The following is a 24,287-nucleotide window of genomic DNA, read 5'->3' as shown; positions in this document are numbered from 1 at the left end:
TGAGTATAGACACACACACACACACACACACACACACACACTCACACAAGCGGGGGGGGGGGGGAGAGAGAGAGAGAGAGAGAGAGAGAGAGAGAGAGAGAGCGAGAGAGCGAGAGAGCGAGCTGACTTCAGCAGCTGGGAGGTAAGAGTGAGAGCTGAGAGCTTAGTGCCCGCTGAGCTGGTTTCTACTTCAAGTGTCTGCATGTCAGAGGATGAGTTTGCAGCCGCCAGCATAGTTGGAGTTAATTCCCATTACACCGGACTCCGCCCCTCTCTCCCCAAGGTACAGCTAGGTTTTCAGGCGTCACTGCAAAGAGCAACTGGGATTCCCATCCCTGTCTGACAAGCTGTGAGAAGTTTTATTTTTTTTCTTTCTTCTCAAATCTGAATCAGAAGAAAGGGAACAAGTCAATCAGCCTTCATGGTTAGAAGGTAAATATGCATCTCAGCCAAATGCAACTGAAGCAGCTGGACAAAACCCCCTGCTTTCCTCCCTTTGCTCAGCTCTTCTTTGCCGCTTCCTTTCTCAGGCTTCCTGTCCTTTCATGTCAAAGCTCAGAGAAGCTGTTTTTTTTCTTCCCAAGGGCAGCCTGGTGGATTCTTCTTTTCTCATAGTTGGTTGTTTGCAGTCTAAGCGGGATCAGTGCTGGATTCCTATTTCATATAGACAAGGTTTGAAGGCCTAAGGGTTAAGAGCTAGCTGCTTTCCCCCAAGGGAGTTGGTAACTTGAGGAGAGAAGAGGCTCTGGGAGTAGAGGGAGGGATTTTGTTCTGACTTGTCCGTCCAAGTAAAAATGGATCTGATTTCCCGATGTGGTAGGGCAATGTCTTAGATTTGCCTCAATTGAAATTACGGGACTGAAACAATGATCAGGTTAAACTGAAACACAGATGTTGAGAGCAAGCAGTAGGGCCGGCGTTAAATCACGGCATTCATTCAGAAGATGTTTATGAGTTCCTACTATGTGCCAAGCAGGATGATTTCCAAGGAAGCTGAAAGAAGTTAACTGCTAAGCCATGCTAACAAAGAACACGCAGCCAAGTAGTTTCGCTTTATAGTGGGAAAGGAGAAATTAAACAGCCCAGGAGCAACAATTGTTAGAGAGGTTTCAAGGACAGGGGGTGGGGGACAGGACAGAGGGTAGGGGGAGGGCAGAGAGTGGGAGGAGGGTAGTGTGTGTGGGGAGAATAGAAGAGATTTTATTCTTCTGAGTAATATCAAGTTATCTCTGGTATGAGACAATGTTGTATTCTTTGGCAGCACAAAGAATGAATGACAGCTACTCTGGTGCCAGGTAAACTTTGCTTCACTTGAACTTTGTGCATTATTTCCAGAAGAGATGAAATAGAAACTCAGAAGTTTGAAGTGGTTTCTCCCATAGTCATGTCGCCTTTAAGGGAAAAACCTCAGGTGTTTGCATCAAATTTGATTCCCAAATCTCACTCGTTTCCACTAAAAGAGTATTCCTCAGTCCCGAGTTTCCATCAGAATGGCAGAATAGACTCAGGTTTTTAAAAATTGCAAATTGAAGATTCTCATTAAATAGAATTCAGTGTCTCTTGGAGAGAGAGAGAGAGAGAGAGAGAGAGAGAGAGAGAGAGAGAGAGAGAGAGAGAGAGAGAGAGCTCTTTGAAAGAGCATCTAGAGTGATCCTGATGCAGGGAAGTTAGAGCTCCCTAATATCAGAGACTTGTCAGTATACCATGCTGCATCCAAACTATTCTGAACTAAACAGAAAACCAATTATCCTGCCTTCTGTTCAGATGTGGTGGCATTTTATTCTGTCTGAGGACATGTAAAAAAGGTTTATTGTACAGCAATAAAAGGCTGCCATTATGAACCGAAAGGTGGAGGAGAGAATGCATGCTTTGCTAGCCATTCCCTTGATAGGGTTTATCTTTATTTTGAAAGACCAACTGAGGGGCAGTTTTGAATGAGCCAAATGTCTACCATTTGATTATTGAAGATGGGGTACTGGCCTTCTGCCTAGATATCATTTTTGCTGGTTGACAAAGCATTAGAGAGATGGGTGTTCAAGAAGTAGACGTCAGAGTCAGGAGACACTCACATGAAATTTGGGAAGTCATTCTAGTTCCCACATTTTCAACCTCAAACTCTTGAGAAGGAGAACGGCTTAGTATATGTGGAGTTTTTCTGTGTTTTTCCTTGTAACAATGTATGGTTAACTCTATTATTTAGAGGTGACCTCCTAGGTTTTTTATTAAGTTGATTGAGTGTACTGCAAAGGTTCAGAGAGCATGGCTGTATCAGAACAACAACCTCAATTTTCTAGATATTTGGTTGCTCAGGTGGTTCTCTGTATCCACTTACTGTCTTGCTTCCTGGATTTATTCTCAAGTTTTAGTCTCAGAGATATGTACTTAAGGATGGTTATGTAAAGGCAAATAAACAAACTAACACAACACAGCTGCTTTTGAAACTCTTTCCATGCCAGATAAAAAAAGCGGGGATGGCTGGGGCAGGCGGCCTGAAAGAAGTTCCAGCAATCTTGAAAACTGAAGTAAAAAAATATTGAGATGTTCTTAAGAGTCACAAATGTACTAGTAGAAAATAAAACCCATTGAGTGACATTTTCTTGAGAGGGAGTCAAGCACAGAAGGCCTTGGAGCTCTTGTTATTATAGAGCAGATGCTTCTGAGAGTGTAGGCGGCAGAAAAGGTAGTCAGGAAATGATTGAGACATGGTAGACTTTATTGAGGTATTGTTTAAATGAGAAAGGTCTAGGTTGACTGACTATATAGTTAGCCCGATACAAGAGAACTTCACCAATTAGACATACATGTCTGTACGTCTTGCTCATTTCCCGGCAACGTGTCAATACTGAAGAAGATATACATGTAGCAGGATTGGCAGGTAGCCAGTACACGCTGCCCGGGAGTTGAGAGAAAGATTTGTCCATATCTTTTACTCACACTAATGCCAATAAACCTACTTGTCATACATGCATGCTTGAAGTCATTTTTTGCCTCAGTACCTACAGCTCACAGTCTCTTTTGTGTGAATCCTGTTGCCCTTGGGAACTGTTTTATTTATTTTTAACTCAGAATTTATACAATGCACTCCAGTGGGAATGAAAAGATTTGTGAGCTTTTCTACCAGGACTGGGGAAGAAGTGAGGTAGGTGAAAATGTCCCCTTACCTTTTCCCTTATGCAAAACATAAGCACAAATGTCTCTAATTTAATTGGTATTAAGTGATCACATCAGAGTAGATACATGTGATAGCAAAACCTAAGAAAATCCTATGACAATAGTTGCTATAGAGAGAAGGGGAGTACTCCTTTTGGTGGATGGAAAAATATACTAATAAAGGAACACATCATACCAAAGTGAAATCTCTACCAACCAATGCTTGGCTAATGGAAGCACAGTGGAGATGTCTGGATTTCTAAAATGCAGTGTATCTGTATAGCTAGACATTGCAGGACAGGGAAACAGAGGTAGTGCAATACGAAATGTATGGGACATTAGGATACAATGAAGGACAGCATTGTTTGTGATATTTATTGAAGTGAGAATAAAATGACTGAACCAGTTTCTGGGAATGAACTCGGATTGCTTTAGAAGGCTTCCATTAAGGGGTTTACTCCGTTCCAGGTGATGTAACTAAAAGCAGTTGCTAAACTGTGCTTCACTACCCAACAACTGGGATCATGCAGCAATGTGGGTGCACAGACTCCATGTACACTTCTGTTTCTCTGACCAGGAATAATAAGCAACCAAACCCCCACAATCTAAGCATTAATCTGATAAGGTCAAGGGTCCATGATTGAGAGAGGCATGAGGCAAAATGTATACATTTCATCTTTCCAATATTGGCTTTCTTGGCCAGTTTTAACTTCATATCTTTTGAGTCATGGAGAGAGCTTGTTAGAGAGTTATCGATTGCAGTGATTCTCAACCTGCCGCCCACTGATGATGCTGGCTAACCACATCTCCAATTCTACATATGGTGACCGTCTCACCCCAGGTGGCATTGGCCTTTTCTGAATTTGTCACAGACAAGCCCACGTTACTTACAGAAAATCCTTCAGTTCCAGGCAGCTTTTGTTGTTTACTAAAGTCTCAATGAAAATAAGGAAATTCATTTTTTAACCAAAGTTTAAATTATTTAAGTTTTATAACAATGAGTTTTCTTTAGTTAAATATATTCATACTAAAATTTAACTTCTAATTTCCTACATGCTGGTTTCACAATTCCATATTTGTAATTAAATTTTATGATGGCAATGTTTGGTAGTATTTTACTTCAGTTAACAGCATTTGTTTTCACTGATTAGATCAATGTTACATTAGAATCTCCCCTAGTTGCACATATCTGAGAAAGTGCCAGGCTGTGTAGCCCAGGATGGCCTTAAGCTCTCAATCCCACTGCCTTTCCCTCTCCAGCACTTGTGAGTTTAGGTGCAGACTCTACAATGCTGGGTTTCTCTTCCACCACAGTTTATCACTCACTGATGCTACTGTCTTCCTCTGCCCTATATTTTCTGCCATTCTTCCTAGTCATCATGCTGGATGAGCTCGAGGTGATGATGTTCAGCTACAAGTGCTGGGCTTGAAGCGGTCGACACTCTTGTTATATGTTGTGTCTTGAGAAATGGACATTCTTCTCAACTTCTCTGTCTTGGCTTGTAATTTTTGATTCATTCTGAAGTACTTTTGTGGATATGACACCATGAAGACTTTTAAGTGTAATAATACAGGATGATACTATAATTCTATTGGGGTAACACTGTGCAAGAAGAGAAGGTTGTAGGTAGGAGAGCGAGAAATGATAATTTTGTTATTGAGTCATCATGTATCCTTGTGAAAATCATTTGACTGTCTGACCATCAGTTTGCTTATTTGGAATTGGAGAGCTAATACTTACAAACCCGAGATAATTTCTGAGCACAGCACATGAAATGATAGGTTGAGAAAGGGTATTGATGATGATGCCAGTAGCTGTTTACTAGCTTTCTCTTTCTCCCCATCTGGTCTCCTTAAGAAGTCCACGATGGAGTGCTGATGTTGCTTTTCATATTCTTACAAACGCCAACATAACACACAGAAGCATTACCTCATTGTGGCAAAGGATAGCTGCCTTCTAAAAGCAATTACTCAAACCAGTTCCACTCCTTCCCCTGTTGGCCTCCAATCCCTCACCACATCTTTCTTTCATTTTCCTAACTCTCAGGCAGAAAGCCTCATCCTCAGGGGACCAGATCATGGTACTTTCTTTGCAAACCTTAACATTCCAAAGTAAGCACCTGCAATTTATGGTCTCGGCTCCCTTCCTGCACAAAACACATATGTTTCAAGAAGGGAATTGTGATGGAGTGGAAAAAGAGCATAATACTGGGGAAAAAAAATCATTGGACCCTAGTTTGTTCTGTGTACCCCTCTAGCTTTTCCCCCTTGGGTAAAGAACTTCCTCCACAGATTCACATCTGTAAAACGATAGGCAAGGGCAGGTTAGCACTGTGTGGTGGTCTCCAAACTCTGGACTAGTAAACTGCAGTTCAAGTTTCTGGTTCCGGTGTGTCTGGTTACTAACTGTGACTGAAAAAAAAATCACTTCCTGCTTTGCTGAGCCAAACTCACCCATATGTAAAGCAAGAAGGCTGAATTAGGTGATTCATTAAATTTTCTGCCATTCTGGGAATTGGATGATTTTTTTTAACGTTCATTAAGCAAATATGAATTGTACTGCATGCCTTGTCCAAGCAGTATCTGATGATGCTTACAAATCGCATACAGCTAGATCCTGACACCCTAGATACAGATGAGGTTTGTTCCTGTTGATCTCCTAAAGTGACATTATGGTGGCTTCATACAGCTAGTCCCTATACTCCTTGTGTTTTGCCTTCACCCTTCAACTACACTTTAAGTTGCCTTCACTACAACTTAAAATTCTAAGAAGTGGTGGTGAATCAGAGAGAAGTTTCTGAAACATTCTACCATCTGCCTGCTAGAGACATTTGCAGCGCTTTCATCAAGCTACAGTGTGGTCTCTGGCTGCATTAGTGGAGAAACAAGCCAGAAAGCAATGGCAGGTTAATGGATTGGAAAGGAAGTGGTTGATTTTTGACAGAGGAGAGTCTGGGAAAGCCATTTGTGAGCTGGGTTGAGGCTACTAGCAACTGGAAAGCCAGTATCCTGAAACTGAGCTTACTTGTTCCAAAGGGAATCTTGAAAGTCCCATGCGGCTGTACATATATGTTCCTTCCCTGGAGAAAGCCTGATCTTGATATGTTTCTGGAAGATGAGAAGCTTTATTAACTTTATTAACAGCATAGGATGTGGATGATTTTCTTGGTAGTTAGTCTAGGCGTAAGCGCTGCTGGCTGGCAGGTTGCTGCTCAGTTCTTGTGTGGGATGTGACCCAGTAATAGTTATACAATACAAAACAAGGCAACATTTATTTTATCTTACCAGTTTAGCTTTGATATTTCTGTGAAAAGCATACACATTGTCGGACACTCTAAGTCAAAATGGAACATCTTACAATGCCCTCTTACCTCTAAAATAGGGGCAGACACGTGACTTTTGTTCCTCTTTATTTTCTGAAAAACTGTGTCAAAACTCATCTAACTAAAATCCCCAGGGAGTCTTGTGACAGCCTTACTTTCATAGTCTCTTCTCATGATTGGTTCCATATTGTGTGACAAGAGAAATACGCTGACTGATCAGGCTTCATTCGCATTACCATAGCAGTCACTAATTCAGTTCTGTGACTCTTCCACTGCAGCCTAGCAACCATAGAACTCTGAAGTAGGCAGAAGGAAAGGATGATGGAAAGCAACATCCCACAAAGACCCAAATGACACGTGAGAGAATGATCTCCTCCAGAAGCAAGAGCCACATGGCACACCTGTGATTCCCAGGACCTGCCAACCTGATGAAAACAGGCCAGTGGAGCCTACATTGTTGCTTTTGCTGCTGTGAACCATCTCATCTTCCCATCCTTTCAGAGAAACCTGAGATCATGAGGAGCAATCTCACCCTGGTAGGCACCTTCTGGGCCTTCCTGTCTCTAGTTACTGCTGTGGCAAGTTCTACCAGTTACTTTCTTCCTTATTGGCTGTTTGGATCACAGCTAGGGAAGCCAGTCTCTTTCAGTACATTCAGGAGATGCAACTATCCTGTGCGGGGAGACGGGCACAATCTGATCATGGTGGAAGAATGTGGGCGCTATGCCAGCTTCACCGCCATACCAAGCCTGGCATGGCAGATGTGTACAGTGGTGACAGGTGCCGGCTGTGCGCTGCTACTCCTGGTGGCACTGGCTGCTGTCTTAGGATGCTGCATGGAAGAACTCATCTCTAGAATGATGGGGCGTTGCATGGGAGCTGCACAGTTTGTAGGAGGTAAGACTATCTCAGGGATTGAGTAGGTTGTGGAGATTTGGGGTGATGGAAGTGAGGAAAATGGGAGTATAGGAAAATACACTCTCACCTCTTCTACTCTTAATCTGAAGCTATGAATGAGATTTCTTGAAATTAATTGAGAACTCAAGGAAAATTGAGGTAGTAGACAGGGTTGCTATCAATAGCTTTGTCTCCTTTTTCTCACTTACAGGGTGTCCACTTAAAAATATAGTCTAAAATAGACATCAAAGTATAAGAGAAAAGAACCGTGATCAATAGAGGTAGAGCAGTTGAGACTGAATAATGGGTACCAAAATACAGTTGCATAGGAAGAATTCATTCCGTTTCTATAGGTAAGTATGAAGACAGTAGTCAACAGCTCTTTATTATATATCTTCTAAATCTATAAACTGGAATGAGAAGAGCCTTAGTGCTTCTAGTCATAGTGTCAATTAAAAACAAATAGTACACAGTTAAAATCTATACCATAGAACACTTCTGAATGTAATAAAATTTTTAAGACTTTTATCCATTCTGACTTCCAATAACAGCATAATAGTCCAGTATAATATCAGTGCTCCTTAATAAAGCTAATCTCTATGAGCTTTTCTGGTAGTTACTTTAGAGGACAATGATCAGATAAACATATACACACTTGCTAAATATCAATTATCCCCACCAAAAATACCTTTATTAGTAGTAAATGTTATTTATTTTCTAGGCAGTCATAAATACTTTTTGGTCTATATCCAAAGTTAGCACCATTTGGTAGCCATTAAATAAATTTACCCATATTTCTTGTGTCCTCGACATACCCTATTTTGTTCTTTGCCTTATTCAGGCTTCCCTTAATTTTAGTTTAGTTATCCTAGGTTGCAGGTAGCTGGATAGTGGTCTAAAAAAGAAGAAAAAATGCAAAGCTTGAAGATTGCAAGAAGATGGTGAGACTAGCTTAATTTGAACCAAGAATAAAAACTCAATTTAGATAGGCAAATATGTAATATTTGTACTATTTTGTATGTTTCCATGGGGCACTGGAAAAACCACTGGAGAACACACTGCTGACGTTTGTTGGTACAAGTTTTGGAATTTTCATACACTCCATTAACACCATCTTTTTTACTAGTATCACAGTGTGGTAAGAAAAGTCAGGATGCTTGGATTCCAGTTGTGTGTGACATTGACCTGTGCCTACTATGCAAATGATATAATTTTTTTGGTATTTCACTTCCATTGAATATATTCCCTGGAAATATGATACATATATGCATTTTATTTTTCTCTCCAATGACAGACTGCATTCAGGTGGTCTTGGAGTAAGGTGGTCGTGAACTTAGGCAAATATTCTCAATGGAATAGTGATGGGTGAGACTTGGTTCTGTATCTTCTTTTCCACAGAGAGTATTTAGCTTTGTCTGGAGAAATTTTGGTTATTAAAACTGAGAAAAAAAAAACGTGCCTCTGAGAAGCTCTTGGCTTTCTAATTCCTCCTTTATTCAGATTCACTGTAAATCTTTCACTTATGTATTATCATTCTATTTGCTCATATGCCTTAATTTTTCTACATTTTTGCAGCTAAAAGGTTTTCTAGAAAAATCAAAAAGTAGAATTAGATTTCTGAATGCCATGGTAGCAAACATGTTGCTAATATTGCTAGAAACCAGCTACTTGATTTCTCTTGGAGAGTTCCATGAGTATCACAAATCAGCCTTTGGCTAACTTTTCACCTACGTTTGTGGACATGTTAAAGTTAACCCAACATTTCCTTCGATATATTTCCTCAGCAAGTGAAAGTTGACTGATAAGAGAGGGCTATTGCTGTCTTCTGGGATAATGTGGACATGTGAGACTTGGGTTAGTTTCCATCTGTTCATTCTTTTATAGACATTTTGCTTGTTTGTTTTGTTTTTCAAGACAGGGTTTCTCTGTGTAACAGCCCTGGCTGTCCTGAAACTCACTCTGTAGACCAGGCTGGCCTTCAACTCAGAGAGACACACCTGCCTCTGTCTCTCTAGTTCTGAGATTACAGGCATAAACCACCATCGCCTGGCTATTTTCTAGATTTTTATTTATGCCTTTTATGCCAAGAGTAGCCATCTCTTCTTACAGGAGAGTGACAGTTTAGCTCCATTTGCATCTCTGAGAGCACCAAGCTGAAAGTTAGGAGGCTGCAAGTGGCAGAAACAAGAAGGACTGTAGCAACAGCTTCTACAAAACTGCATTATTAGCGCCTTGTCCTCTACGCTTGCTTCCTCTTTGGAGCCCAACTGAGACTTACAACATTCAGGCTTCTCTATATAATGCCCCTCCATTGATCTCATCTACAAGATCTAGAAACTTGGAGAAAAATTATGAGGTGAAATGTGGAATGATAATGGGGACTTTGACATTCCCCAGGATGTCTGGAATAAAACTTTGGCTTGGTGACAGGTATCATTTGGCACTCAGATGACCTTATATTCTCTAGGGTCCTTGTTCATCGGGATATACTTGCAGTGTATATATCTAGTTGAGTATCTTTAAAACCACAAATAAAGTGGCATCTACAACAGCCTTAGGCTAGATAAGATTTTTAAAAATGTTCTGCACAGCTAAAAAATCCTGTCATTGGAGTGACTAGAAATCTTATAGAATGGGAGAAAATTCTTCAGACAAGGAGTTAATATCTAGATTATATGAAGAATTAAAAAAGCAACACATACCTGCTCACCAATAAACTGTCAACCAATAAATAGCCTAATGAAATGACCAGGCAGTTCTCAAAAGAAGAAATACAACTGGTCAATAAATATTTTAAAGTGGTCGACATCCTTAGCCATTAGAAAATGCAAGTTAAATTGATTGTGAGCCCATCTCACCCCAGTGATAAAGGCTATAATCAAGGAAACACATAACAATAAATGTTGATGAAGATGTGGGGAAAGATGTCTTATTCACGGCTCATAGGAATTCAGACCACTGAGACCACTCTGGAAATAAGCTTAGAATTTTCTCAAAAATTAATAATAAGAAATACCATATACCTAGCTATACTATTATTGAGTATACATGTACAGGACTGTATTTTTACCACAGAGACATATATACATCCTTACTTGTTCCTGGTCTTCATGATATCAAGAAAACAAAAACAACTTAGATTCTTAACAACATATGAATTCTTAATGAAAATATGGGTATATAAACACAAAAATTTATTTCACTGTGAAGAAAAATGAAACAATGAAAATTCCCCAATATTAAGCAAGAAAGCCCAAATTCAGAAAACAAATGCCGTATAAACTCTCATATGCAGATCCTAAATTTTAATGCATATCTATACACATATGTGCATGCACACACATCACACGCACATGTATGAGTTTGAGTGTGGATGCAGACAATGAAATGTGCAAGAAGATGACAAGAAGGAAAGGAGTAGAAAAGAGGTGCAAAAGAGGCAACTGAATGAGTGTGACAGGTAAGTAAACAGAGTATTGGAGGTGGAAGGATACAAGGAGTCGGTGGTGAAAAATAGTCTACAAAGATCAACACCAATTGCATATGATGACGACAGAATGAATTGGAATATGTTGTATGCTAGTTTACGGAAAAAAGGAGCAAGGATGTGTTATCAGGATTATCCCCCGACAGTGGAATGATATTGCAATAGACTGCTAGATTTCTGCTGTTTCCCTGTCTGTAACCAGCCAGATAACAGACAGCCAGGCCTCCTTTGCTGACTCTTGTGACTGTTAAGTTGTATCCCATATGAAGGGATACGGAAGAGTGTTTTGGATCACCAGAGTTTCTAGGAGTCACTTTGCATTTGACCACTCCTATGTCTCTTCAAAGGTCAGACACTAAGAGAGAGGCTTCCTCAGTGGCCGGAAGCCAACCATGAGCAGCAATTAGAGCTCCATGGCTAGCAGACAGATAAAAAAGATAAGTAAACAAACAGATAAATAAATAAGAAAAAAGACATGTGGGCGTTTGATCTGTGCTTCTCGTGCAGCTAGGGGAAATTGATTTTGTTTCCCTGAGATCGCCTTGCTTCTCGGCAGCTATTGCATTAACCGAAATCCATCAGGGGAGGAGCCAATTTGGTTCAGGTCTGGATTATCTCTGCCAGACCCCAAACCACTGAAGAGATGGAGGATCCATTAAAAAATCCCTCCTCTCCCTGCCTGACTCTTGTTCCCTGCTCTGGCAGCTGCCCACAGAGATGAGTGGTGGGAAGTGGGGGAGACAGGAAGAAATAAAGAGCTGCTGACCTGACTCATACTCAGCAAGGTGACCTGATGAGGCCCTTGGGTCCCATTTGCTCCACCTGCAGCTGATCCAGCTGGCCAAGCTAGGGTCCAAAGAGGCTTCCACTGGGACCTCTGTGCCCTGTTCCAAACCGTGAAGGAAACATCTGGTCAAGAGATTATTTCAACACTGGGGGATGCTGAGGTTTCCAACTAGCTTGCCCTCGGTCCCCAAGAAAACTATCATTATTCACATTCCCCGCTGTATACATATGTAAGATGTTTATGAATTATCCTTTCTCTTTCAGTGAGAACTAAACAAAGAAAGAATAGGTGAGAAGTAAACATAAGGAACTTCTTGGCAGGAAAAAAAGTGTAAGATGTTGGATCAGGTTACTCGAAGTAAGCCAAAAATCTTTCTAGAACAGAAAATGTATTGGAATCACCTGGAATGCTTAAAAGAACATGAACTCTCCAACTCTCCAGTTTATTTTTCCATTCTGATATACACAGAAACAGGTGGAAAGCTCTGTGTTTTAAAAAAAAAATCCTCAGCGTCTCTGATATGGAGCCTTTCCCAAACCCAAAAGCAACCCATTGCCTTGAAAATATACTTTTTTTTAAGGGGAGCCTTTTATACATCTGACGGTCACCAGTGCACTTTTGTGTGTAAGCCCACAGTATTAGATGATTTCAGCTGGATAAATATGGGCACTGAAGACAGATAACAGAGAACTTGATCTCAGGAATGATACTGTCTTTCCGAAAACTGTTATCTTCAATATGTGTGCACATTGTGTATTAACCAATTCAGAGCAATGAGCATTTCCACCATCTCAATCCTTTGATCAGTTACTGGGGTTGAAGACATTTTTACTTATTTTGAAACATAAAGTATAGTTATTACATGTATTGTTAGCTTTTTGCAACACTACCATAAATAGTCAGAATCTAGGCTAACTGCAACTCCATGAATTAATTCCATAGAAGTGAAAAGAAAATTATTAACCTTTCTTAAAATTATGAATTTCTTCTGATGTTTACCAGACTTCATGCCATTTATTCTTCCTATGTGAGAAAGGATTTTAAAAGTTGACATGAGTTTGTAAGATAATAAAGGAGGTTTACCTACCAGCCAAGAGTCAAGTAGCAAAGTGAGTTAGATTTTTCTAACTTCCAGTTTGGGATATTAAAGAACATTTTACACTATTTATTTTGTTTATCTGTTTCTCTCTCTGCCTCTCTCCCCCCTCTTTCTCTCTTTGTGTGTGTGTTTGTGTGTGTGGGGGGGGTGGGTGTGTACAGCTTAAAGAATTCAGTTGCCTTGGTTCTTTCCTTCCACCACGTGAGTCCTGGGCATTGAACTGAGGTCAATAGGCCTGGCATCATATGCCTTTTCCTCTTGCACCATCTCAGGGTTTTGCAGATGTTTTTAGTTTTTCCTTGCTTCCCTTTCAGAAATCAATGCTAGGATATTGATTTGTGAAGTGGACCATGAACCATGTGCATACGAAATACCTGTGTTGTTTGTTAATACAGATTCTGGTTGTCACAGCGCTGACCAGGGCCCTGGTTATCTGTTTTTCACACAGCCTCACAAGCTGGTTTACTTTTAACATACTATAAAATGTTTTATACATATTCACACGCCAGAACCACAATAGTACAGTATAGTTGAAGCATTTTACATACCCTAATTGCATTCCCAGGTCTCTACTGCAAAGGTTCTGAGCAAGATTTCAGAATACACTAGAAGTGTTGAAGGAATCTGTCTCACTTCTGTTCATGAAATTGCATCTTTCTGCAATTATCTCTGCCTGTAAATATTTACTCATTGCCCAAAGGGCAGTTACAATTCAATGTCTGTATGTAAAGTTTCCATTGGCATTTTACCATCACTATCAGATATAAGCTATACTATAGCTCTGAAAGAGGATGTCAGGTCGAATGAATGGAAGTGAACTAGAAGGAAAACATATACCCAGAATGCAGACTTGTCAATTTTCCAGAGTTACATTTTACTTGAGATTTTTTGTAAGAGAAAGAACTGAGCAAGTTAAAAATCTTTAACACCTACTATGCTTCTGTTCAGGAAAGTACATTCGAGCCTACCTAATCGATCTTGATTAGAAAGGTAGGGGACTTGGTGGTAGTGGTGTGGAATTAACAAAATTGCTGCTCACTTATGGATGGGGAGGAAGGATGTTACAGGTTTGTAATACCCAGTAAGAGGGCTAGTACTTCCCATAAATAAAAATCAGGCACAAACCTATTGGGGACATGTGTTGGAGGGAGGCTAATACAGCTGCTGATGGACTACGGGAAATAATTGTTCTGGTTGACTGAGGGCCTGGGGCAGCAGTAAGTTAATTAAAGGGAGGGTTTCATGTTATTTTAGAATTTTTATTTCCTGAGAGGATTGTTTTGATATGGAGGTTGCTGCAATGTCTGAAGCTCATCACCCCAGGCCTCTGTGGGGTCAGCACAGGGAATTCAAACTACAGTAATACATTTGCCTTTGTGTTAGCCACTACATTAGAAGGGGATGAGGTGAAGGGATACGAGATGGTATGGTGTTGGTCCATTGGACATCTGCTCTGCCCAACAGAAGAGAGGAAGGATAGCAATACCCTCCAGAAGGTCTTCTTTGCCTTCTTACTGGCAAGTGAAACTAAGTTGGATAGACAACTTTTTCTTTCCCCTGTCTTTTTCTTCTTTCTCCTCCTTCTCCTTCTTATCTTTCTCCTTCTTGATAGGTTATCAGTGCATAGTGTCCTGGCACTTGCTACGTAGAACAAGAGGGCCTTGAATTCATAGAGAACTTTCAGCCTCTGCTTCTGCCTCTGCCTACTGAGTGCTGGGATTAAACCTGATCACCACCATACCCAGTAGGGGCAGATGTCTTGTGGTTAAAAAGGCAGGAAAAGTAGGTGTTAGCAAGAACACATGGTGGTAGTACAAACCAGAGCTACAACTCATAAGTGGCAGGGCTAGGATTTTAAACTAGTTTTCCCCCAATAGCTGATCACCTGCTTTTGTGAATATGATTGTGTTTTTCTTTAGTGTTGCTACAAGAAGCAGATACATCTACACACAGGGAATTTTAACAATCACATTCCTTGTGTGCATCTAAATACTTGGTGATAAAACCCAAGAATCTACATTTTTACTGCTAGTAACTTTAAAGTTACTTTATATAAAACAGAATGGAAAATAATGGGTTTTGCTATGATTTTCAATCACTTCCCTACCTTGTTTCTCTGATCTTTAGATCCTTTCATTCACTGACATAGATGCCCACCTGCATTTTGTTCTACTTATACGCTTAACAAAATAGGTACTTTATATGAAGAAAAAATATGGATCTGTCTTTCTGAGTCAAGTTTATTTGGTTTATCCTAATGATCTCCACTTCCATTTTTGTTCAAGTCTCATGATTTTGTTTCTCTTTATGAGTGAATAAAATTCCATTGTGTGTACATGTGTTATGTTTCTGATCCATTCATCTATTGATAAACATATATATGGTTTCATATATTAGCTATTGTAAATAGTGTTGAAACTAACCATGGGTTTGTAGATGTCTCTGTGGTATGCTGATTTAAGAGTCCTTTATGTATAGATACAAATGCACATTTTTACTTATTTTATTTTATTTAAATTATTATTTTAAAAATTTACACACAATATATCTTGACCATATTCTTTCCCCTTTCCCAGTTCTTTCTTGATCCTTCCCAACTCCCTACCCACTCAACTTCATGTTCTTTCTCTGTCTCTCAAATAAACCTCCCAAACTGAAAAAGACAATTTAAAACAACCAAAAAAAAGACAATAAAACAAAAATATCAAATGTACATTTTTAATCAGTTGCTGCTGTCTTGGAAAGTTTCAGCATGGTTGCTAGTAACAATTCCAAATAGAGAAGGAGAACTGGTGGGGACAAATCTAACTGAGGAAGAATTACCCTGTGATTTCATTTTTCCTTTTTAATGTGTCTCTCTAGGACAAAATTTTACAGCTATGATAAAATGTATTGAGACTGTTAGTCACAAGAGAAATATGTGCATGAAGTGTGTTTACACTCTAGTGTACTTACCATCTACAAGACAGTAGGGGAGACAGGCATTGGGGGAGAGCTGGAGTAGAGCATTATTGTATGTGTGTTAGACAGGACCTACGCCTCAAAGGGAGCCCCTGCTCCCTTTGAGGTACCCCTGAAAAATCGCAAAATAATGACTTCAATTTGGCAGCTTTTGAATGAAGTACTGTTCAACTTTTGGCTTTTCAGCTGTTTGTTGTGAAGGCAAAGTGAGGAAACAATTAACAGAGGAATATGGTCAGAAATTGGGAGTCGAGCCATGAGGAAAAGCAGTTGTTTAATAACAACAAATCTTAGTTGAGTACTTTAAGTATCTGTCACTTGATATTTATTAATCTCGTTGGCTATTGAAATGTCTGTAGGCGGAGACTGCTCATTTGTTTCCTGGCTGCCCAGACTCAAAATAACCACACAGAAATTGCATTAATTAAAACACTGCTCAGCCTATTAACATATGCATATTTCTAGCTACCTCTTACATCTCAAATTAACCCATTTCTATTAATCTGTGCATCACAATGAGGCTCATGGTTTATCACTTCCGGTATTCATCTCCTCTGGAAGGTACATAGTGTCTCTGACTCTGCATGCTCTCTCTCTCTCTCTCTCTCTCTCTCTATATATATATATATATATATATATATATATATATATATTCCAGCCTGGCTATATTCTGTTAAGTCATTGGCTGAAAGTAGCTTCTTTATTAATCAGCGGTAGTTACAGAATACAGAGGGGGCTCCCACATCAAATGTCTGCATAGGATATGGTATTGTTATTATTTACATTTTAAAATGAAGGGAATTAAGACAGAGAGAGACATCAAAAGTAGCTTGTCTGAGGTCAGGTGAACTTTCAACTGAGGTCTAGGAAGATTCTAGAGCTTGTTCTCATAAAGTGTCATGTTTTGTGGTTTGTCCAGATTTCATGCTTGTGAAATACCTAAGGCCTGATAGAACTTGTCTTCCCCAAAAGTAGTCATTCTTGAAAAGTGAACTCTAGAACAAGAGAGACTCTAATGGTTAATCAGTTTTAGATTACAAGTGTCCTGTCAATGACCAGCTGCACAATCTTAGGAATACAGGCAAAATATCTAAAGGTCTTTTGCTATGCAGGGTTCTATGATAGGAGCAGTTGGAGGGAAGAAATTGAGGTGGGAAATTATGTCAATATAGTACCCATTTATGAAATTCTCAAGCTAAAAATACCGAATAAATTTAAAAATAAACATAATGTCTTAGAATAGAAAAGATGCTATTGACTATACAAGATATCCAGAATTATCTCCCAATCTAGCTGAGGAAATTCCTTCAGAAGGCTACCCTTAGAGAAAATGGGAAAACTCTGTTTTTCTTTTCTCTGTTTGCCCGTCTACCTGTTTTCCTTCCTTTCCTTTCCCCCTTTATCCATCTATCCATCCTTCCTTCTTTCCTTTCTTTTTCTTTCTTCCTCATGTTTGTTTTCCTTGAGTTAGGACCTTATACTGTAGCTATCCCTGGCCTGGAACTTCCTATGTAGCCTAAGCTATGTCATCATGATGATCTTCCTTTCTCAGCCTCCAAAGTGCTAGGGTTATGAAAAGCTACCACACCCAATGTCTCAGTTTTTAGTTATTTTATTTTAGGTTATTTAGTTATTTTATTTATTTATTTTAGTTTATTTCTATCGCAACAAGAAAGGGCTCAATTTTCCTTTCTACTTTTGTCTCTACCCATTGTGGGTACTCTGAACTGTCTCATATTACAGAATTTCAGTTTAGCTAGAATTTAAATGAAGGGTATTGTTCCATTGTCACTGGCGAAATTCTAAAGTCTAGAAAGGTCTCTGAGTGACAAGTTTCATTTCCTGGAAGACAACAAGACAGATAAGGATACTCTATAATTTTAAGCTTTCCATTGAAGTAGGATTCAAGACTTAATTCGATCTCTCTTTATTTTTACAAACTTCTCACTGCCAGTCAGGAAAGTTCTTCCTCTTTCCATATTTAAACTATTTTTTCTATACGTTAAGATCTGTCATTTCTCCCATAGCCTCACTGGGGATGGGGAAAAGCCAATAGCCATATGCCAGACAAACTCACTTGCTCAATTTGAGACCTTCTGTATGCAAAGTGGGCTTCTTGAACGCCTTCGGGAACCTATGAGTGAAGAATGAAAAGTGAAAATCAGCCTTACCTTCCCTGTCTGACTGACACCAGGACTCTGGGACTTGCAAGCTTGCCAATTAGTCCCCACCGTTCACTCATCTGCTCCTGTGTTCTACATGTCCGCTGTTTCCTTTCAGTGCATTCTTTACAGTTGTGTCCTTTCCTTGTCTCTTAGGTGTGGCATACAGAGTCTTGAAATCGAGCCATTTTGGTTTAAAATATACAGATTCACTTGAGTCTTCTCAGGGAAAAAGGAAAATACACATACATTAGGAAATCGGAACCAGACACTTAACAAAGAGAAGCAGCTTCTGCTTTCTACATTTTACATTTTACATGCCATCAGCAGAAAGGAATTTATCTCATGATGTGTCTGATTCATGTCACTATTCTACCTTGTTACTTGCTCCACCAATTGCTTTGCCTACTTTCTCAGATTTCAATTCTAAACTGTAGCTTTAGCGTTATAGAGACTTGGATCTCCCTCCTCAACTTTTTTTTTTTTTTCAATGCCGGTGCTATCTGTGAATTATGCCAGCAGTTCCATGCTTTGTTTTGTTTTGTTGCCGGTTTGTCCTTTCTTTTCATTTCAGTACAGGCTCTCATTAATCCTGACTAATCCTTTGCACAGGCCAAGCAACCCAGCCTGAAGCATAATTCTCCTACCTTAGTTTCTGAAAGTACCTAGATTAGCATTACATACCACTATACGTTATTTAAAAGTTTCATAAGTCAAAATCTAGTGCTGTTTATTTCCTGAGGTCTGGCTATGATGGCACCCATTACTAGATAGTCAATGAATTTGGTTTCATTTAGTGTCAGGTACCAATGTTTGTTCTAAATTTCTAGAGCTAAAGGCCTGGTAGGGTCGCGGGTTGTAAAAAGGAGTCAGGTACTCCTAGGACACTATGGTGGCAAGTAAACCCAGACAAATAGCTGTGGTTTGAAGAGTAAGGTTTTTATTAAAGTGCCACAGTGTTCCCCGATCATGACCAAGAGGCCTAAGCCAATGGAGATAAGTGAATGGGGCTTTACTAGTTCCATTTGGTGTTTCTGGGAAGAAATACCTTATGAAACTTTAAGGAAGTTTATTTGGCTCTCAATTAGACGTTGTGGCACCTAAAAGTTCCCTAGAAGTGGCATCTGCAGTCAGGAAGTAGAGGGAGATGAATGCTGCTGCACATACTTTCTTGTCTTTTTTTCAGACTAGCACACTAAGGCACGGAATTACTGGTATGACCTACATCCAGTCTAGTTCTTTCCATCCCAGTCAAACCTCCCTAGAAAGGGTCACACAGACAGACATGCCCAGGGGTATGTCTCTTAGGTTAATATAAATCCCACCAAGGTGACAGTCAAAGTTAATCATGACAGGTCAAAGAAATTGATAGAAGTCAAAGAAGGCTCAGGATTTGGTTGAAATAACATTTTGAAGAAGAGGGAGTATAATATCCTGTTTACCATGCAAAGTATCCTCAACATGTATGAAGTCTGTAGTTCAGTAGCTTCATAGAGAGTTTGATGTCAGAATAGGCCTCATAGTGAGACTGTCTGTGACCAAGAAAGAAAAAGTGGCTGTAAGTATGATATTGACCTATCTTAACTTCATTCTGTCTTTATGAGTTGTCTACTTAACTATCTATCTATCTATCTATCTATCTATCTATCTATCTATCTATGATACTGTAATTGAATTTACAATATAATAGAAATATTGTATTTTAGAGATAAGTGTCAGGCTTGAATAGAGGAGGCAGAATTTAATGTGAAGCAGCCCAGGGAAGTTGCTAGGATGATCAAAAACTGCTCTATTTTATTACTTGTGTGTGTGTGCTTTTCTTTCCAGGGCTGCTGATAAGCTCAGGCTGTGCATTATATCCTTTAGGATGGAACAGTCCGGAGGTAATGCAAACATGTGGGAATGTCTCCAATCAATTTCAGTTAGGTAAGGTAGTATGGCCAGAATGGCAGTGATGGTTTATGGGAAAAGTAGCTTCAAATGTTTATCTCTTGGAGAGTCCTCTGTGACTAAATTGCCCTTGCCCATATCTGTCATCTTGTAAACTTGTAGGAGGCAATGGGTTTGTCTGGGTTCCTTTATCCTTTTAAATTTATAAGCTTTGGATTTAAAATTTTGTTTCTTTAATTCTCTCTATATGTGATTGATGCATTTCATCAGGGTCTTTTGGCCAGTGTAGAGAAACTAACTATAGAGAAATTTAAAGTATTTTTGGCATGCAGATTAATTTTTTATGTGTTATTTTTTCATCATTTACCTGAGTAAGAATTTAAAAGGATGAGACAGACAATGAGACAATGATTCCCAGGGTTTATACTCCTTTCTAGTTTACCTTTGTGTGGGTAGAGGAGAATAAAAGCAATGTTGATAACGATTGAGATGCTTTTGAGAATTTATTTTATTTTGTGCATTATATTATCACTTAGGAAGACAATGAAGAAGAAATAGGTAAAAGGTGGTTTTAACTTGCCCATGGGCATATAACTTTTAGCTAACAGAATCATGATCAAATTGAAGTTCATATATGTTTGTTGCTGTACTATTTGTAAAAGATAAAAAATAGAATCAACCTAATTTTCTTCACCATAAGAATAAACAGTGAAAATTATGTAGAAAATGAATATGTAGATCAAAATGATAAAAAAAAAAAAACAAGAAAATGTGCCATGGAAACACAATGGAGTTTTTCAGCCATGAAAATAGAACAAAATTTTGACATTATCAGGAAAATGGCTGGAACTGGAAATAATTATGCTAAGTGAAATAAGTCAAACTTACAAAGACACATATATATTTCTCCGTTATGCAGAGTTTAGATTTAAATTTAGGTGTTGCTAAGTCTGTTTGAATAGAACAGAAAACAAAAAAAGAGAGGATTTTGAGAGGAGAAGAGGAGTTCTAAAAGGAATGAGAAAAGTGAAAGAAAAGATAATGGACTGTAACATGAAACCAGGAACAGAATGACTGGCAAGGAGACAGAGTACTCACAGAGCTGGTAGGGGTCAGAGGAAGACAGTGGATAAGAAGATGAAGTACAAAGTATATTAACACTAGAAAGGGCCACAGTGAAAACTATTAGATTAAATATTAAATAAATAATATTAAAAGGAAAAGACACTTAAACAGTTGTTTTACATATTCTGTCCTAATTATATCTCCCAATGCCTCCAGCAGAGGTAACTATTATCTGTAACTTACATTTTTTTTTTTTCATTTTTGGGGTTAGTGTTTCTCTGTACCTTTGGAGCCTGTTTTGGAACTAGTCCTTGTAGACCAGGCTGACTTCGAACTCTTAGACTTCTACCTGCCTCTGCCTCCCAAGTGTTGGGATTAAAGGCATATGCTTTAAAGGCCTGCACAGCTAATTTTAATGCTTTAAAGTTTATAAATATATTTATAACTGTTGAAATAAGGAGCGACGGCGGGGCTTCGTCCCCAGCACCCCGGCCGCCTGCTAGCTCATGCCCGAAATAACAACACACAAATTGTATTCTTTTAAACACTGCTTGCCCATTATATCTAGCCTCTTCTCAGCTAACTCTCGCACCTGGACTAGCCCATTTCTAATAATGTGTGTAAGCACCCCAAGGTGCGCTTACCGGGAAGATTCTAGCCTACGTCCATCCTGAGTCGGAGCTTCATCGCATGTGTCTCTGAGAGCAGAGCTATCTCAGGTCTGTCTGAGGAGTCTTACCTCACTTCCTCTTCCTTCTGTTTACTCCTCCCACCTATGTTTTAACCTATCAGGGCAAGCAGTTTCTTTATTTAATTGACCAATGAAATCAACAGATTGATATATGACACTCCCACATCATATTACTTTATATATATTATAAGTTTATATTTATAAACTTTAAAGCATTAAAGTTATTATATATATATATATTCAAAATGGTGATGTACTATGAACTTAATATTTATTATCAGATTTTATTTTTCAGACAACTCCATGAGTATGTATTTTAAGACTTTCATTTCCTTTCACCGAATACACGAAGAACTGGGTATTAGTTTTAGTGAAGCATCAATTCCCTATACAGTGCTTGGAAAATTCAGCATATTTTTACACAGAATCATAAACTACATGAACAAGAAAAAAGACTTAGCTATTGCTTGGCTTAGGTTGTTGCTTATTCTTCTTATCCTTTATATTAAATGCTCTGATCTCTGATTTGGGAGGCGATTTGATAATGTGCTTGGGAACCGAGTTGAGATCCCCAGCACATGCGTAAAAATGCTGGGCACAACTATGCTCATCTACAACTCCAGTAGTGTGGAGAAGACATGGAGCCAGACAGATCTTTAGAGCTCACCGGGTAGTGTTCTCAGCTAATGGGTGAGCTCTAGATTCAGTGAAGAAATGGCGTTTCAAGAAAAATAATATGGAGGATGATTAAGACACTCCAAACATTGACTTCTGAGCACACCACACATTAGCTCATATTTAGATACTCTACATGGAAGCACCTTTCCACATGCATACACCACACACACACACACACACACACACACACACACACACACATCCTGCAACTTGAAAAGTCCTTCACCACCATATATTTACATATTCATTTCATTTGTAGCACAAAACATGTAGTATTTGGTCTTATTTGACCACCTGCTTTCTTTAATGGAACGGAAGATCTTTGATGGAAGAGACTTCATCTTTTTTTTTTTTCATAATCAAATGATACTTTTGGCATGAATAAATCTGGTCTCGCCTCTTCAATTTAAAGACAAGGAACCAGGAGTCCTACTTGACCTTTGCCCTTGCCCTCCCATTCCTTTTCCTCTTCCCGGAATGGTGCTTAGAGGCACTCAGAATGGTCCAGCATTTGACATACCCTCGTAGGCTCTCCTACAACACAGCCTCTAACAAAACTAGGCTGTCTCGAACCCCTAGCAACAGGATTGTTTACCTTTACACCATGAAGGTTGGAAAAGCACCTAAATCAGCATGCAGTAAGTGCCCAGGCCTACTCCGAGGGGTTCGTGCTGTGAGACCAAAAGTCCTCATGAGATCGTCTAAGACAAAGAAGCATGTCAGCAGGGCCTATGGTGGCTCCATGTGTGCCAAGTGTGTCTGTGACAGGATCAAGTGGACTTTCCTTACTGAGGAGCAGCAAATTGTTGTGAAAGTGTTGAAGGCACAAGCCCAGAGTCAGAAAGAGAAATAAATGTGTGGCTTTAAAAAAAAAAAAGACAAGGAACCAGAGGTCCAGAAACTCATAGTGCAGTCCAAGTTTCTTGACCTCACACCCCTGTGCTCTCAGGCTAGGATCCATATGTTTTGCATCTGTTCTGGATGGGACAGAGACTAGTGTGGCGCAAAATTGTGGAGTTGTCACTGCTCTGACTAGGAAGACAGTTTCTCTGAGAGAGAACAATAAAGGAAATTCTTACCACAACTGGGGAAAGATTAGGGAAGACCTTCCTAATGAAGTGTAATCGTTTTAGAAGGAAACTGAGATTAGTACTATTAACAGGGTAACTACAGGAGGAAGAGAGTTCTACACAGAGAAAAAGACAATAGTCTCTGAAGTGGGAATGACATGACATAGATGTTAGAGAACTGGAAGGTCAGTGTTGCTGAAGTTGAGTGAGTGGCAAGAAGTGTAACAGACAGCTGAAGGATTGTGAACAGTGATCCAACTTTACAAGGCTTTGTGTTTTATCCTTCCTACAGTGGGAAGCCATTGCATGACTTTGTATAGTAGAGAGACAAGATGTGCTTTACATCCTGTACATTTACATCCTGTTTTTTGACAGAGTTACAGAGAATAACATTGGAGGTGGTGGCAAGAGTGAAAGGTGTCAAATGGGAGGATTGTCTTCGACTAGGTAGAAAGAAAAGCATAGGGATCAGCTATCTGAATAAAATAGATAGAAAAATTACAATAGAGTTGTTCCTTACCAACACCAGTTGATGAGCCAACATGGATGCAGGAAATCTCACAAGGCCCAACCTCTAGATCAATAGCTACAGGCAATTAATAGCTCCTGAAAGAGGGAGAATCCATCTTTTTTCAGAATGAGTCCTCAATGGGTTATCAGGTCCCAAGTGGTCAGTTCCCAAATGATATACATATGAACAATGCTAAATGAACTCAGGAGATTGGATTTATATATTAATGCATATATAATGCATGCCTGTCTGTGTGTATATACATAAGCATGCATAAAACAATAAAATTTTTAAAAAGGAGAGCATGGATTTGATGGGAAGTGTGTAGTGGAAGACTTGGAAGGAGGAGAGAAAGGGGAAGATGGTAGAAATACATTACCCATATATGAAATTTTTAATGAAAAAAAAACAAAGTTGTCCATTGGATCCTTGGGTTAGCGTTTATATTTTTATTTATTTATTTATTTTTTATTGAGAATAGGAAAAAAAAATTTCCGCCTCCTCCCCGCCCCCCCT

General features: G+C 39.3%; 2 protein-coding genes across 7 annotated transcripts in view; both read left to right on the top strand.

The window, feature by feature from the left end:
- The first annotated feature begins 260 nt into the window (after positions 1–260).
- The window catches only part of Lhfpl1 (LHFPL tetraspan subfamily member 1), a 57,978-nt gene continuing 33,951 nt past the window's right edge, over positions 261–24,287 (top strand). For 3 of the 6 annotated variants that reach the window (XR_007590084.1, XR_007590085.1, XM_050132286.1), the window contains exons 1-3: positions 262–432; positions 6,752–7,370; positions 19,694–19,792. Coding sequence is in view for 4 of the 6 variants with exons in the window: in XM_050132286.1 (XP_049988243.1) it covers positions 6,902–7,370; positions 19,694–19,792 (568 nt within the window). In the remaining 2 variants the exon portion in view is untranslated. Of the gene's footprint in view, positions 433–6,751; positions 7,371–19,693; positions 19,793–24,287 lie in introns of all 6 variants that reach the window. The other 3 variants (XM_050132282.1, XM_050132283.1, XM_050132285.1) reach the window with 3 other exon arrangements.
- Positions 22,216–24,279, top strand: LOC126494844 (60S ribosomal protein L34-like). The gene has a single exon (XM_050132287.1). The coding sequence runs from the start codon at positions 22,690–22,692 to the stop codon at positions 23,041–23,043; it is 354 nt and encodes a 117-aa protein (XP_049988244.1). The 5' UTR covers positions 22,216–22,689; the 3' UTR covers positions 23,044–24,279.

This window comes from Alexandromys fortis, unplaced genomic scaffold, assembly GCF_014885135.2.
Source record: "Alexandromys fortis isolate MF-2015 unplaced genomic scaffold, M_Fortis_MF-2015_v1.1 scaffold_365, whole genome shotgun sequence".
Taxonomy (NCBI): domain Eukaryota; kingdom Metazoa; phylum Chordata; class Mammalia; order Rodentia; family Cricetidae; genus Alexandromys; species Alexandromys fortis.
This window is presented reverse-complemented; position numbering and strand designations above follow the sequence as displayed.